Source organism: Lissotriton helveticus, chromosome 7 (genome assembly GCF_964261635.1).
Source record: "Lissotriton helveticus chromosome 7, aLisHel1.1, whole genome shotgun sequence".
NCBI lineage: Eukaryota > Metazoa > Chordata > Amphibia > Caudata > Salamandridae > Lissotriton > Lissotriton helveticus.
In genome coordinates, this window is record NC_136068.1 from 1047875461 (window position 1) to 1047890072 (window position 14612).

General features: G+C 45.2%; 1 protein-coding gene across 5 annotated transcripts in view; it reads left to right on the plus strand.

Annotated features, from left to right (window-relative positions):
• PGS1 (phosphatidylglycerophosphate synthase 1) overlaps positions 1 to 14612 on the plus strand; it is a 649148-nt gene that overhangs the window by 303773 nt on the left and 330763 nt on the right. For all 5 annotated transcript variants that reach the window (XR_013598742.1, XR_013598743.1, XM_078653897.1 and 2 more), the window contains exon 7: positions 4290 to 4799. Coding sequence is in view for 3 of the 5 variants with exons in the window: in XM_078653897.1 (XP_078510023.1) it covers positions 4290 to 4799 (510 nt within the window). In the remaining 2 variants the exon portion in view is untranslated. The remainder of the gene's footprint in view (positions 1 to 4289; positions 4800 to 14612) is intronic.

The following is a 14612-nucleotide window of genomic DNA, read 5'->3' on the forward strand; positions in this document are numbered from 1 at the left end:
TAGACTTATCCAACTAAAACTTTTACATAGATCCTACCTCACGGGAACAACCCTAGCAAAGATAGGCTCCAGACCTGATGCATTATGCCTTAGAGGATGTCCGCAAAATGCATCCTTTTTCCACATGATATGGGAATACCCGGGGTGAGAACCCTATGGGAGGGGGCCACGGAAAGTATCCTAGAAGCCGTGGGAAAAGAGCATACCCATACACCTAGACTGGGTCTACTAATATATGGGAGCCGACTGACCTTACGCACGCTGAACAACAATTCATGACATTGGGTTACACATTGGTAAAGAGGGAGATAGCGAGGAAATGGAGGTTGGCAGACAAACCCTCGCTCCGGATGTGGTCCAGGGTATATGACAAATGTGTGTTTGCGGAGAGGGAGGTGTTCACGGTCAGAGGGTGCCCCAAAAAATGGGATGGAAAGTGGGGCAAATGGAATTCATATCAAGGTGAAGAATTGTGGGGCAGGCGCTGATATTGTCGTAATTCCAAAAAAGGGCAAACCACTCTTGGAGCCAGGGTCATACAGACCTGTCACTTTAATGGACGCAGACGCTAAGATCTACTCGAAGCCGCTGGCTCTTAGGTTGTGTAACAGAATTGAGCAGTTAGTTAGCTCTACGCAACATGGTTTTATCCCAGGGAGGGGAACAGCTCAGCATGTCCGCACGGTTATTACTTTGTTTGATGCCACGGAAGTCTCAGGAGACCCTATGGCGGTTGTGTTTTTGGATGCAGAGAAAGCATTTGATCGGGTCTCCTTGGACTTCCTGTGGTCAGCTTTAGCATGGTATGGCATTGGTGAAGGATTCATTAAGGCGATCCAGGCACTCTTATCAATCCCCTACAGCTCGACTTAGAATAAATGGAGGGTACACCTCGGCAGTAGTGATCAAACAGGGTACCCTTCAAGGGTGTCCATGTTCGCCTTTATTTTTTGCAGTATATATGGACCCCTTAATTCGCAAATTAGAAATAAATGAGAAGATTCTTCCGATTAGGATTCAGGGCCAAGTTTTTAAAACTCTGGCCAATGCGGATGACGTGGCAATAGTGACTCCATCCCCGACTATCGCCATTCAGTAAGTAGAAAGAGAAGCTACTATTTTTTTTCGGATTTCGGTCTATGCGTTAAATGGCTCCAAGACACAGATAGTTCAGAATAGACAGGTGATTTGTGAGGATGATCGAGTAGTTAGCTCGGTGGTGTATCTGGGGATTAACATCTTAGCAGACCTTGAAAGAATACAACCTACACCTGTCTTTGGTGGGGCGCACTAACGTGGTGAAAATTATTATTTTGCCTAAGTTTTTATATTTATTTAGGACAATTCCATTGATTTTTGAAGCTAAATGGTTTGTTGCAATCGAACACCTTATCGATTTATTTGGGCCCAAGGGAAGACCAGAAGGGCTGTTCGTTTTTTGACTCTCTCTAGAGCTAGGGGAGGATGGGCAGGGTCCGACTTTAAGTTATATTATTGGGCTGCAGCTATACTGTATATGTGTGGGCTGATGGAGGGAGACACTTCAGATCCGCAGATTAAGGCAGGATCAACAGATATATATGCAATTCTTATCGGGGAGAACGCGGAAAACTGCTTTTTGAAATACACAGCTATTTTAAAAGAACCAGGTTTAAGACACTTATGGCAGCTTATAAAATCTGGGCATCACTCTTTAAAAAACTGGGAATGGGTAGGTTTAACGCCTATACCCCGATGGAAAGGAATTTATCTCTTCCAGAAGAAATATTCGCAGATTCAGTTATGGTTGACTGGGGGCAGCGAGGGATTAAGAAGTTGGGGGATTTGATGGGGGTTAATGGTGTTTTGCAGTTCACTGATCTCCAGGGGGAAGTATGGTATTCCTAGCAATAATTTTTTTAGGTTTTTCCAACTTCGGAGTTATTTAACAAACAAGCAGGGGGGCTCTGCAGGGTTCAGTAAAAATAGGATTTTGGATGCAATTGAGGGTGGGGCAGAATGCTCTATTTGGTGGTTTTACTCAGAGCTAGATGCACCTAAAAGTGACGATCTGGAAAAATATGGAATGAAATGGGCAGATAAACTCCAGATGGACCAGGATAGTTTTCAGGTTTCTCTCAAGATGGGGCGTACATTACTCTGCTCAGCAGTGCTGCAAGCCCAGCATTATAAAACAAATTACTCCTTATACCACACACCTGCTAGGATTGCTCAATGGGGTGGGATTTTGCTGCCCTCGGTGTGATAGTGCAGAGGCGGATATCGTTCATGTTTTTGCATTATGTCTCCAACTTTACTCATTGCATAGGGCAATTGGATCCTTCCTGGATCAAACTCTAGGAATTAAAATATCCCTTACGCCAGAATGGATTATCCTGGGGGTAGGCGGGGCCGACGAGCAGTGTGGCTCGCAATACTTTTTATTCATGGCTATGTCAGTCTTAAGGCTGTGTGTGGCAAGTGCATGGTTGGATAAGGCAGCCCCAACTTTTCATCAATGGCAGGCTAGGTTACTGTCAGTGTATAATTTAGAGAAAGGGATATATGACAGGAAGGGGAAAAAGGTGAAATCCTTGGGAAACGCTTATGTGAACCTGTTATGAGGTGGAAAGAGAATGCTTAAAATCAAAATTGAGTTAGCTTTTTTTGTCTGTTTTTGTTTCCTCTTTGGAATTTATGTTTATGGTTTCATGGCGATTAAGGATTATCCTTATTTTTTTCTTTTGGCTCTTTTTTATGTTTTGCATCTCAGACAAAATGACTGTGCTGTATGTATAAATATTGTGATTGTTTATTGACTGGAAATGGAAAAACTTTAATAAACCTATTTAAAAAAAAAAAGGTGAAGAATTGTGTGTCCCCAGCAGTGGAACTAGAATGTTATCATTCAAAACGAAGATCACGAGATGTCCCTTGACCACTCTTCAGGTGTTACATGGTGAACTGTTCTGTATGATGAAATATGCCAACTGTCTCTTGATTGCATATGTCATTTGTTTTTGTTTAACCTTAATAAAAATATTTTTTTAAAACCAAAAAACATTTCTAGTTGGATAGTACCTTGCATAGTATGTTGTTGTTAAGAGGCTTACAAGCCTTGGCCTGTTAGTCCAAAAGCACATTCTGTAAGCGGGAAAGCATCTACAGCTCATTGGCTAGGGAACGTTTTCTGAAATCTGTAAGGCTGCTCCATGAAGAGCAATACACAAAGCAAACGACGTTCTTGTTTGGATGAGAATTTGAAGCCGAATCAATAGTTAGGCAGTTTTTTTTTGTTTTGGTAAAGTCTTGGCAGTATGTACTATATATTTCCTCAATCAGCTCCATGCCCACCTAGGAGATGAGTCTGCAGCCCTGGCCTGTCCTACTGATGTACGTACACATGTTGTCCCAATCCAACTGAGGATACTTAATAAAAGGTGGAGGCTTAATCTTAAAAGCACATCAAGGCAAAAAGATCTTCTGTCCTCCTTTAGTCTGACCCTAGTTAATCATGTACCCGCCATTTGTAATGATTGGCGAAGTTTCTACATTGTGTAATTAGAATGCAACTTGATGTAACCCTGTGATCTATATGATCACCATTGTAATGATGGGCGATCTGTGCGCAATGTACTGTGCTCTGATGCCTTGCGGTCATGTATGCTCTTAATAAAAATTAAATAAAAATCTTTCTGAAAAATACTGGCATTTGCTATGAGGGCGAGGCTTGCTACATTCTTGTACATTTATGACTACCAGTGAGGACCCTACAGAAGGAAATGTAACTTATTTTCCACTAGTAAGTTTGAGATTATACTTTGACATGTGAAAAGAACTGAGGCTGTAACAAACTGCCAGTGCTGATCAGCCCCTAAAGGATTGGTGTGCTCTTTTTGACCTAATGCACTTTAACTGAGCAGGTATTCTCTTTTTTCCATTTTTCTCTACTGAAATAGATGGTTGTTCATGGTTCTAACCTGGTAAGCTATATTTTTTCAGCTATGTGCAGCAATATATGTTTTGTTGTTTCGTAAACTGTCTATTCATGTCTAAAAGCAGGACTCTATGGAGGTGACATATGAATGACTCGCTTTGAAATGTGTGGCTTTAATGCAGATTTTTTGTACAATAATGTGGGAAACAAGTGTTCTGGGGTCACTGCATATTGCCAGGAATACTCTACGGTTGAGTTCCGTCAAGATCCCATCTCTAGGATGCAGAACTAGAATGACAAGTTAGGTTACCTTCACTGTTCTTTTTGAACTGCTGATCACTGCCTAATAAAGTTATTTGGTCTATCTTTCCAGGGGACAAAGAGGAATACTGTAAGGCTGCAAACCATAGACTAATGGAGGTGGTGAATTCTGCAAGAATGAAGCAGCGTCTCCAACAGCACAGTAGAAGCCACGATACAGAGAGCACCGCCCGGCTCGATGGCAGGCAGGCATCGGTGCCAGACACCTGGATCTACCCGCTCATACAGATGAAGCCTTTTGGGATTGAAATAGACGAACTTGTCACAGAGACGCTCCTGACCGAAGCAGAAAGGGGCACAAAAGTCAGCCTAACCACTGGGTACTTTAACCTCACCCAGGCCTACATGGACCTTGTCCTCGGGACTCGAGCCCACTACCAGATCCTCCTGGCATCCCCAGAAGTCAATGGATTCTTTGGTGCGAAGGGCGTGGCTGGAGCCATCCCTGCGGCTTACACACACATAGAGCAGCAGTTCTACCAAGAGGTCTGTCGGCGTCGGCAGCAGCACCGGGTGCAGCTGCAGGAGTACAGCCGAGAGGGCTGGACCTTCCACGCCAAAGGTGAGGCCTGGGATCATACAAATCACACAGCAACGATTTCATGGGGATGAGCTAATGTGCTTGCAGGGATTGTGTGTATGCGTTTCCTTGTGGTTATGAAACTATTTTTAATAATGAAAGCTCCGTGGAGCTCCTTTATACTTGTCTTTTCTCCATCTCATAGTGCAGAGGTGTGCCACATTGTGAGGGCATTGTGCAGACATTGCCTGTCACGACTAGAGGTGATGGCACTACTGTTCCCACATCCTGAGTTCCTCTGATACTTCCTTCCATAAAGGAGCCAGAAAGTTTGAAAGCAAACAGGTGGTGTGGAAGGGCGGGTAATCAAAATTCTGCAAAAGGAAAGACCGACAGGACTGTCATTTGGAAGGGAAGTTATTCTTATGCTGAATATTATCAACTCCTAAATCTATTCTCTACTGAAAGATTGCCCCAGCCCTGACGAAACCGTTTTGTATTTTCAGTGTTTTGACTAAAGTATTTCTGCCTTAGTAAGGGCTGAACCACTGATCAGGTAAACAATGCAGTAATCTGAGTAGAAGCAGTAGAAGTTTGAGGAAATGTGCTCCAAGATGCGCCGAAGGCGCGCCAAAGGTAAGCCTGTCTGCGCCCATCCGCGTCCGGACCCCGGCCAGCTCCAGCCATGCTACCTGTTTTTCTACCTCAACCAATATTGCTTGGTCCAGAGATCAACTTGTAAATATGCACAAATCGGTCTGCATGATGGACCTGGGGACTGACTGCCATGAGTCATGTCTCTTTATGCTGATGGTCAACGACTATAGGGCGAATGATCATTTGACCTCACCAAAGACCCCTACGGAACAGCCCATGGCAACTAGCACTAACATTCAGAGAGCATCTGGCTCGCTCTGGAGTCAAACTCCTGGGATCTCATGTTTCTAACAGAAATCTGGCAGAAGGAAGGCTCCAACCCCGACCTGATGCTGGCGGTTCCTGTAGGTTTTCTGATGACTTGAGCCAACCTGGGTGGCAACAAGAAAGGAGGGGTGTGGCTGTTATGAGGGACTGCTTGGAGATCTGCTCTAGAAAAATTGAGCACATTGGCATCATTGAGGCTCTGTCCTTTTGCGTCAGAATCTTGCCCACCTTGTTCAGTGGCCGTGACCCTGGTATATAGACCCCCGGACACCTCCTCTTGCAACCTGTTGGAGGTATGCGACATTGTCGCTGATCCCTTGGAAAGTACGCCAACTTCATTGTCCTTGGTGACTTCAACGTCCATATAGATAATGGAAACTGCTCTAAGGTCTCTCAGCTGGCAGAAACCCTTGAGGGTTTAAATCTGACACAAAGGGTGACCGCCCATACTCCTAAGGCTGGCCATATTCTGGACCTTGTTTCTCTAATGATCCTAACCTTAAAGTAGAGGCCCCGCTACCCCTAACCTGGTCAGACCTTTTATTAGTTTCATTCAGCCTCAGACTCAAAGCCATACGGTATAGCTCGAGGTCAATCTCCAACAAGAGAAGAAACTGGAGGAAGGTCACCCTAGAAACGTTGGGCCCTATACTCCAAAATGCCCCACCCCCATCCAGTTGACGCGTGACCCAAGTAGTGATGTATCCAGCTTCAATTGGTGGCTCACCTCTGCCTTAGACAGCGTGGCCCCACTCAGGGCAGTGACATCTTCCAGAAAAAAAACCCTCAGCCCCCTGGTTCTCTACGAAATTACGAGTGGATAACAGTTAATGTAAGAAGCTTGAACATTCGTGGAGAAAATACTATGATCCCGTGGCTAAATGCTCCTACAGAAAAGCTCTGAAAAACGTCCATAGGCATAAGCGCAGCACCATGAGGGACTACTTCTCTAACGAAATCAAATTATCGGACAACTCAGTTAAAGAATTATTTAAAATTATCCAAAGTTTCACTAATCCTACTGCTCTAGACAGCACAGTTATGCCTCTCCTACCCTCTGTGCTGACCTATTGGACTTTTTTCAGGAAAAAATCCAAATGATCTACTGCTCCTTATCACCCTCAACGTCCTCCCTTATGCAAAAACCAACCTCTCATCTTCAGGGCACATGGTCTGAATTCAGCCCACTGCCACCTGATGAGTCTTTAAGGGAGCTGTGCACTTGTAAGTCGGTATCTCTGGCAGACCCCTGCCCAGCTCGGATTTTTGAACTGCTTGCCCCCTGTCTCAATTTGCCCCTGAATCAGATCTGGAACTCCTCCCTTACAACTGGTATCTACCCAGATGCCTCGAAACGGGCCTACCTACTGCCTGTACTTAAGAAACCTGATGCTGATCCAGCAGAAGAAAATAATTTTAGGCCCATTTCCCTACTGCCTGCTCCGAGGAAAATTCTGTAAAAGGAAGTTCAGAAACAACTCTCTGAATTCCTTGAATCCAAAAATCGTTTCCATGAATTACAATCTGGGTTTAGAATGGGATATAGCATAGAGACAGCACTTCTAGAAGTTGCCAAAACTGTGTGTGAATCTGTGGACCCAGGGCAGCTCTGCAATGTTGGTGGTGCTTGACCTGTCTGCAGCATTCGATACTGTGGCCCACCCGATTCTCTTAAAGAGACTAAGACACCTGGGAGTGAGGAGAACTACTTTGGCTTGGCTCCAGTCGTTCTTAGAGAATTGCTCACAACAAGTATTCCTACGCCCGTACATCTCCTTCCAGAAACCCCTTCTTTGCGGGATGCCGCAGGGTTCAGCATTGAGCCCTTTACTGTTTAATGTATACCTAATTCCTCTTGTGACACTAATTGAGACATGGGGAGTGAGAGTGTTCTCTTACGCTGATGACACTCAACTGGTGTTCTCTTTCAAAGAACACTCGGAGGCTGCCTTTGTCAACTTCAGGCAATGCCTGATTAACTTCTCGGCCTGGATGACTGAGAACTGCTTAAAGCTTAACACCGAGAAAACAGAGGTCCTATTCTTCAACCAGCTGGCTCCTCCACCTGCTAAGCTCTGGTGGCCTGCAGAGCTTAACCACACACCAATTCTGGTGGATTCAGCCAGAAATCTGGGGTTCAAATTTGATAATGACCTCTCATGTAAGACCCAGTTTCGCCAGGTCTCCTCCTCATGCTTCTGGAAGTTGAGAGCCTTGAGAAAATGTCTTCACTTTTTTCCAATGGATTGCAGGAAGACAGTAGTCCATGCCTTGATCATGTCCCGGCTAGACTTTTCCAATAGTCTATATCTAGGACTACCCGCCTATGTGGTCTGCAGGCTGCAAATAATACAAAAAACTGCAGCCATATTATTTGGGAACGTGCCGCTCCACCATCGCATTTCCCTGCGCTTGCGCATCCTCCTTTGGCTACCCGTCAATAGGAGGATCGAGTTCAAGGCTCTCACTCTGGCCTACTCACTGCACATTCCCCTTCCCCTTCCCAGGGCAGGTAATCAATAAGTTTTTATCTTTGTAATTTCAATTGTTACCCTATTTTTTGGCTTAGCTTCATTGTAATTAAAACAATGTCAGCAGATTGACTCTTTTGTTTATATATTTGAATTACCAGTTGTGGTTTACAAATAATTTTGTGTGTGTTTACTGGGACCCCTTTCTCTCAGTGCCTTACCTACCCAGGTCCCAATGACGCTATTGGGTGAACCCCCCTCTTGCAACCTACTCTGTGCAGGCGCTGGCCTGCGAGGTTCTTTTTCTTTGTCTTTTTTGCAATTCATTTTTATTTAGTACAGTTTAGCACATCATGGTGGAGAGTGAGCTTCTCTCCTACTCTGAGGAATATATCAACCAATTACTGGACAATCCTAGTAACAACTTTCTTTCATCTGATGTCCCTTCCATCGACTTCACTTTGAAAGATAAAATCTCTCGCTTAGAACGTCTTGAAAAGAAATTGATTAGAACCCGGTGGCACGGCCACCTACTAACCAAATATCTTAAGGATAACATCATTCCTATCGGTCTACAGATTAAGATCGAACCCGCAATTTTCATCGAAGTCCCTAAATTCAGGGAAGGCTTCAGCCACATCTCTAATAACTGTTCACGCCATTGGATGGTGTTGGGTGTTGAGACGGCGGCGGAGCAGGTGAAAATAATTGCTTCTGAAATTGCACAACTTAAGGCCGAGATTTCTGCCCATGCCAGTTTTGCTTCTGCTAAAGAAACCCTTATCAATTTAGATACTTCTCTTAAGGACTTTGAATTAGTCACTCAGAATAAGAAACTCGAAAAATTGGCACGTGATTTGAGGCTGTACGATAAGAAAAAGACTTATCCGTATCTGCAGGACGATTATTATCGTCGGGATAATCAAGGCAGATTTACGAATAGAGGCCGTAGTTCCTTCCGCGGACGGCGGAATTATTCAACCTTTTCCGATTCGTCTTACAGTTCGGAGGGTGAGCAGGACCAAGCAGGTCCGAGCCATACGTACCCCGGTCCTAACAATACTTATCCATTCCAGGACTTTGGATATTATCCACATCAATTCAATCCTTTTTTAGTCCCAGGCCCTGGAGCTTGGAGACCACCTCGGGGCAGAGGCAACAACTGGCCCAGAGGCCAAACACGTGGTCAATCACAGAACGTACCAACATGGGATGTGGGCCGAGGCCAACCTACCAAGCAGGTACAATTCCAACCCGAGCAGCACGGGGAACGGACGACACGTCGCAAGACCTACCGGTGGTGAGGGCAACTCCCTCATCCACTCCTGTGGTCAACATATCTTCCTATGTCCTGACTGATGATGAGCAGAAAGTGCTTAATAAAGGGCTGTCGTATGTTCCGACTTACATACCTGACAACTTCTATGTCAAGACTGAATTGTGTAAATTTTTTCGGAAGATCCGACTAAAATATTTTTTTAGGAATGCACCCCCAATCCAAAAACAGTCTCATACTGGGCTAAAGTTATCATCCTCCTTTGTTCCACCGGCACATGCTATGTCTCATAAAATTTTGGCATACGAGGCAGTAGTATGGAGAGATGTTTGCCAAACACTTGACAAAAGAACTTATGTGAAATTTAACATCAGCAGGTCAGAGAAAATGGCTTTACAATCACTTGCGTCCAACAATAAAGTGGTCATCAAGCCCACCGACAAAGGCGGGGCTATTGTGGTTCAAGATGTGGTGAAGTATGAGAAGGAGATTCTTCGTCAGCTGGATGACTGAGTCAGTTACCACCGACTTAGGTCTGATCCATCTGCATCTCTGGCTCTCGAAATATTGGAGATAACTAAGGAAGGTTTAGAACTTGGTTTCCTTTCTGAACATGAATTTAATTATCTCAATCAACGTAACCCGAGACTTCCCACCATATATACGCCACCCAAAATTCACAAGAGCAATTCCGACCCCCCTGGTAGACCTATCGTCTCGGGTTGTAGTTCCATGCTGGAACCATTGGGTAGGTACGTCGATCATTTTCTTAAACCTATCGCTGAAAGCATGAGTACTTATCTCAGGGATACAATGCACACCATCGGCATTGTAGAAGATCTTCCCTTTGATATAAACAATCAAATATTGGTTACGTGTGATGTAGTCTCACTTTATACATGCATCCCGCAGGATGAAGCACTAGCCGTGATGACTAGATCTTTGAACCAGCGCCCTGCCCCCATGGCAGTGCCTACTGAATTTATTATAGCCTTACTCAGACTTGCAATGACAAAAAAAAATTTTGTCTTTAAAAACCAATTTTTTCTCCAGACAAAGGGGGTCGCTATGGGGGCTCCCTTTGCACCGGATGTGGCCATTATTTATATGGCAACCTTTGAGGAGAATGTTGTCCTGAATCATCTTAATCCATTCAGAGACCATCTCTGTCTCTGGATGCGATATATCGACGACATTCTCTTCGTTTGGAATGGTACTTCTAGCCTACTAACATCTTTTCACAATTGGCTAAATGACCAGTCTCCTCATCTTCAATTCACTACACATTCAGATACCAAAAAAATAGATTTTTTGGATATTACCATCTTTAAAGATTCGGGTTTTCTAAAAACTACCCTGTACCGTAAACCGGACGAACGAAATTCACTGTTACAGTACAACAGTCATCACCCCCGGGCACTCCGTGATAATTTACCCTTTGGGCAATTTCTTCGAACTCGAAGGAATTGCTCCTTCAAGGAACATTATATGGACCAATCTGAGGATTTATCTAATCGTCTCCTTAAACGGGGCTATCCCAAGAGACTGGAAACGCGCTTGGTTTAACCCTAGGGAAGATTTGCTCATCCCTAAGACCAAGAGCGACAGCCAGAATGACCGCATTGTCTGTGTTACTACTTTTTCTACAAAGAGCAATGTTATCAAGCGCACAATCAACCAACATTGGGCACTTGTTGCAGATGATATAGATCACAAGGAACTTTCCCTTCATGCATTTAGAAAGGCCAAAAGTGTGCGTGATTCTGTTGTTCGATCCTTCTTACGGAGTCCAGAAGACCCTTCACTTTTGACTATGTGGAATTTGCCACCCATTGTAGGCCATTATCGTTGCGGGACATGTAAGGCCTGTGATAGCACCATACAGACCAAAGAATTTGAGTATCTCAATATCAAAACACCTATGAGATCTCATACCAATTGCAATTCAACTAACATCATTTATGCCATTGTGTGTCCGTGTGGCTTGATATACATCGGCCAGACCCAACAAAAAGCCAAGGTCCGAATTCTACAGCATATGAGTAAGATCCGCTGTGAAGTTCAGGGTGCACCTTTGGTGCAACATTTTAAGGCTGTCCTACACCCTCCAGAAAGTCTCAAGTGGGTTATTTTAGAACAGGTGTCATTGGGCCCTAGGGGCGGTAACATTGCAGACATCCTCAATGTAAGGGAGCTTAAATGGATGTTTCGCTTTAATTCCATCAACAATGGCCTCAATGAATATGACAGTTCGTTCTCCCAGCTGGCTCTGCTCCATTAGAGTGTTCTTGTTCATTAATAGTCTGTATTATACAATGTATCATCTCGCAATCGTTCCCATTGATGGTGTGATCTTTGTATATCGAGTGACTGATATGTGTTCCCTTTATTTATATGCATAAATTTAACGTGGTTGATACCATCTGGGAACAGTAAGTGTGTTGGTCTTTACCGTCTTGTGACAGGTACGCCAATTTATAACATCAACACATGAGGGTGGTGGTCATAATGTATGAATTCTGTATCTTAACGTTAAGATTTGGTTACTATGTGTGAGTTGGCCTATACCGCCTTGAGACAGGTACGCCATGCATTGTTTTCAAATTGCACATTATTTTCATTGGTTATCTATGATCTGATTCTGCAAAGTTTTGGCTTTGAACCAGCCCCATTGATCTACCATGCCTTTAACAATAACTCGGCATTTTCTGTATTCACTCCAATATTCCATGTCTCTCAATGCAGGCTCTCTTCCTTTTTAAAAAGTATACCAATGCATACCTGTCTCCTCAGTTTCGATCTGGCAGTCACTCTGTGACGATTGATGATCGAGCGCTGATAGTAAATGTGTAATTTTTTATTTTTATTTCAATCACGGTTGACATGTCCCTCTAATGACGTCTGTATGATGCCACCTGGTCACTCATTAATTATGACTTGACATGTACCACCGTCGGATACATGGGGAGATTCCTTGATCAATTAACCACTCCATGATGGCCGCCATATACACCGTAATTGGGATACACTTCCGCCTTCCTCCATTTCTATGCCGATCCACACCACGTGATCGCATTCAAAGGAAGGAGGTTCCGGCGGATTTTGTTACGCTGTTTCTGCTTGAATCTCCGAGATGAAACTATGCATCAGGTATTTTCTTTACCTTATGGTCCTTTATCACGACACTGGCAATACTTTTGTTCTGAAGAGACCCTCAGGAAACTTTGTTTTCCGTGTATTCCATGCAGATGCTGGATCGAGTAACAAGACTTGACAGTGTATTTAACGAATACCTCGGCTCCTGACTTCTCCGGCTACCGGTAGGCGCCCCCTCCCCTTTTCTCTGTGTTGGACTGTTTGACAAGCTATGGGTCCCCGACGCTTGTCCTAATGGTGACGTTCTGATTGTTCACTTACAGAGACCCACTGTCACCTGATCCATCCACACATTGATGTGCGGTGACTTCTCCTTGGAAGTACAATTAGGCGGTGTTAGAAACGGGACCTCTGGCTGGCCAAGGCTTGCGCCAAGGTCAGTCAGGGATCACCATTTCCAAGGTCAGGGCAAGGGAGTCACACACCAAGATAACCCCCGCTCACCCTCTAGGTAACGTGGCGCGAGCAGCAAGGCTAATCTCGGAGGCGATGTGTAAAGCGTTTGCGCGCGCACCCCAGCGACAACAACCAAAGGCCCACCACAAAGGAAACTCCACACAAGGTTATATCAAAAATAGCCTTTGTATTATAATAATAAAAACACATTAGATAACACACACACTTTACAATGTGCCAACAGGCACGGGCAAGATTTACAAGGGATTATGTACAAGACAGGGCCACCTGGACCACTGTCAGGGGAATGCACTTTTAGAAATAGCACTTGTAGGTATAACACTTTAGCACATAAACATATAATGAATGTAACACAGAAATCGTAAATGTAGCACACAACCAGTCACTACTGGTAAAGGGTAAATACCTCCTACGCCACCCTAAACACTGTAGGGAAATCACGCAGGGAACTAGGACCTTATCATCAGGACCTATGGAAGGAAAACCTATCACCTAAGCAAGTCACATTTAGCAAAGGGAAGGAAACCTAAAATAATCACCTAGGCAAGTCACATTTAGCAAAGGCAATAAAACATCAACATTCCTCTAAGCAGGTCACTTTTAGCAAAGGGGAATAAAAGAACAAAGAATTACCTAAGCAGGTCACTTTTAGCAAAGGTAATAACAAACAAGGGCACATGAAACATTGAAACACATTCAAAGGTGCAGGTAGAACATTTGCGCAGGAATCAATATTCACAAGTAAATCACAATGCGCAGGGTGCACGTAGCACCACACTAGAATGGTCCCTCAGGCCAACTGGCCTCGAAAGGGGCTGAATGCCCTGAGTCTCAGTGTCAGGGGGTCTGCGCAGGCAGCACAGAACACAAACCTAAACGTAGCAGTTGCCCACAAAGTGCTGGGCAACTGATGCAGGAAAAGTTAGGGCAACGTTGGAGCCAGGTGGGCTCAAGAACAAAGTGGGCAAGGAGCCTCTCAGGGGCTCCCAAAGCAAATAGGCAAATAGAGCTTCAGCGCTCTCAAAATAATGAAAATGCCCCCAGAGCCTCTCTCAGGGCTCAATGATCAATATGCTGGCACTCGAGCCTCGCAGGCTCGTAAAACCATGTGGGCTGGGGCGGGGGCCTTCTCGCGGCTCAATAATAAGATATGCCCCCTCGAGCCTCGGGGCTCGTAACTATACTCAGGGCGGTCGTTGGAGTCCCTCACGGGGGACTCGGGAATTAACAATGCCCTAAGAGCCTCTCGGGCTCGAAGAAATGCCTCCCAGGAGCCTCGGGGCTCCACACAACAAGAATGCGGGCGTCGTGGGAGCGGCCCTCTGCCAACTGGGGCCGCTCGGGACACAAAGGTAACGCCCCCGCACTCACCGGGTCTCCTGGGCCGGATGCGTCTCCCCTTCTGGTCGGCGCGGGGCTCCCTTTCACTCTGGGAGCCTCGAGGACAGAGCCGGCTGCTTCCTTCCTCGCTGCTCGGCTCCGGGGGCGGGACTTCCGGATCGCCTCTCCCGGGCCGCGCAGCGATTGGCTGACGGTTCCAGCACTTCCGGGTCGTCGCGGGCAGCGCGGCGGCCCGTTTTAGGCAGGCAGGCGGGCTCCCTCGTGAAAAAT